The 1,615-nt window shown below is 55.0% G+C and overlaps 1 protein-coding gene across 1 annotated transcript in view; it reads right to left on the reverse strand.

Annotated features, from left to right (window-relative positions):
- The window catches only part of EMH_0023340 (heat shock protein 90, putative), a gene marked incomplete at both ends in the record, with an annotated part of 6,581 nt that extends 5,236 nt beyond the window's left edge, over positions 1–1,345 (reverse strand). The window contains 3 exons of the mRNA XM_013502118.1: positions 1–183; positions 444–566; positions 806–1,345. Of these exons, the coding sequence (XP_013357572.1) occupies positions 1–183; positions 444–566; positions 806–1,345 (846 nt within the window). The remainder of the gene's footprint in view (positions 184–443; positions 567–805) is intronic.
- Between the last annotated feature and the right edge of the window lie 270 nt (positions 1,346–1,615).

Below are 1,615 nucleotides of genomic sequence, written 5' to 3' on the forward strand. Positions count from 1 at the left end.
CTTCAAATGACAGACGATTCTGGTGCCCGAGGGAAAGCTGAGAGACTCAGCTGGGGCAGCAGACAACGTAAAAGAACCTGAGCCGTCGCTGCACCACCGCAGCACCTTGCCACTGTCCCGAGATCGCGTGTACACCTCCACACGCTCGGACACCACGAAACTAGAGTAGAACCCCACGCCAAACTGAAACACACACACGATCAAAAAAAGAAGAAACAATTTGCTCTTCCGCTCGCGCCAAACCCTAAGCCTAATGAACCCAATAAGAACAGCGAGAGCGCAAGCCTTCGCCTGAGACTCAAGCCCAGCACCCCACAGCGTGTAAAATGGAACCGCAGTCGGCCAATACAAAAACACTCAACTACACGCGGTCTTCGGAACTAACCCCCACGGACAACCCTAAACCCTAAACCCTGGAGATCCGCCACCTCGTTACTGCGTACTTGGCCTATGATGTCTTTGCTCGCATCTGGCCCCGCATTCTTCAGAAATTCGAGCGACCCGCTTCTCGCGATGGTGCCCAAATTTTTAACGAGTTCATCGCGGTTCATTCCCACTCCGTTGTCCTGCAGCAACAGCAGNNAAGATGTGGTTTTGTGTCTGTCGCCTCGGTTCTTGTTTCGTTTGAGATGTGACTTCGTGTCTCCATGTCTTCCTGCTTAAGTCGCTTTGCTGTTTTCTCCCACCCCCTCCCTCTCAATATTCTGCGTTTTTTAATGCTGTACGGGTCTCTGTGTGTGTGCACGTGTCAGGCCAACAGCAGGGGAAAAGTGTCCAGGTTTGATCCCTAAGCTTGAAATAATACCTCAATGATGAATGTCTTCTCTTCAGGGTTAACACGCAAGACGACGCGGAGCTGCCCTCGATCCTGCTGCTGGTGTTGCTTCCCCTCCTGCTGCTGCTCCGTTGCTTGCAGGAACCTGAGTTTCTCCAGCGCGTCGGACGCATTGGAGATGAGCTCCCGAATGAAGACTTCCTTGTCGGTGTAGAGGGAATGCGTAACGATCTGTAGCAGCTTCTGCGTCTCTGCCTGGAAAACATGTCGCTCCTCCTTCCCCTCAGTCCCCACTTCGCCCCCCTCAGCAGAGCTATCAGATGTTGACAGACCTCTCAACCCCACGCGTCCCCCCAGACCACCGCAAACCCACGCCCACTGTGGCTTCGTGCGGGCATCAGGCACAGCAGCGCTGACTGCGGAGAGAGCAACAGCAACTCCTGAGGGCCTCTGGGGCGCCCCAGGGGCCCCCCTGGGGGCCACTGATACAAGGGTGCCACGGCAGCCGCTCACAGGGAGTGAAGGTGGCAGCAGCTGCCGATGTAGAATGGAAGGGCAAACACGTCTCATTCTTTGCGCTGCAAGTCAGGGTATAGCTGAAGTCCTGTAGAGAGGAGGAACTAGCGGACACTCCGTTCTGTATGCGGCAGGAGGAAGCTGCACGCTAGGAAAACGCAAGCCGAGTTTGCTCTGAGGGGCGGCCTACAAGGAGCCGGAAGACAAACAGCCAATGGGAAATGAAGGGAGACGAAAGCAAACAGAAAGCCGCGTGAGAGGGCGAGTAAAGAATCAAGAGGTTCGGGTCCCTGCAGTTGGCAAGCAATAATAATGGAAACAGGC

Source organism: Eimeria mitis, genomic scaffold (genome assembly GCF_000499745.2).
Source record: "Eimeria mitis Houghton genomic scaffold, Emh_scaff833, whole genome shotgun sequence".
In the NCBI taxonomy this organism is placed as follows: Eukaryota; Apicomplexa; class Conoidasida; order Eucoccidiorida; family Eimeriidae; genus Eimeria; species Eimeria mitis.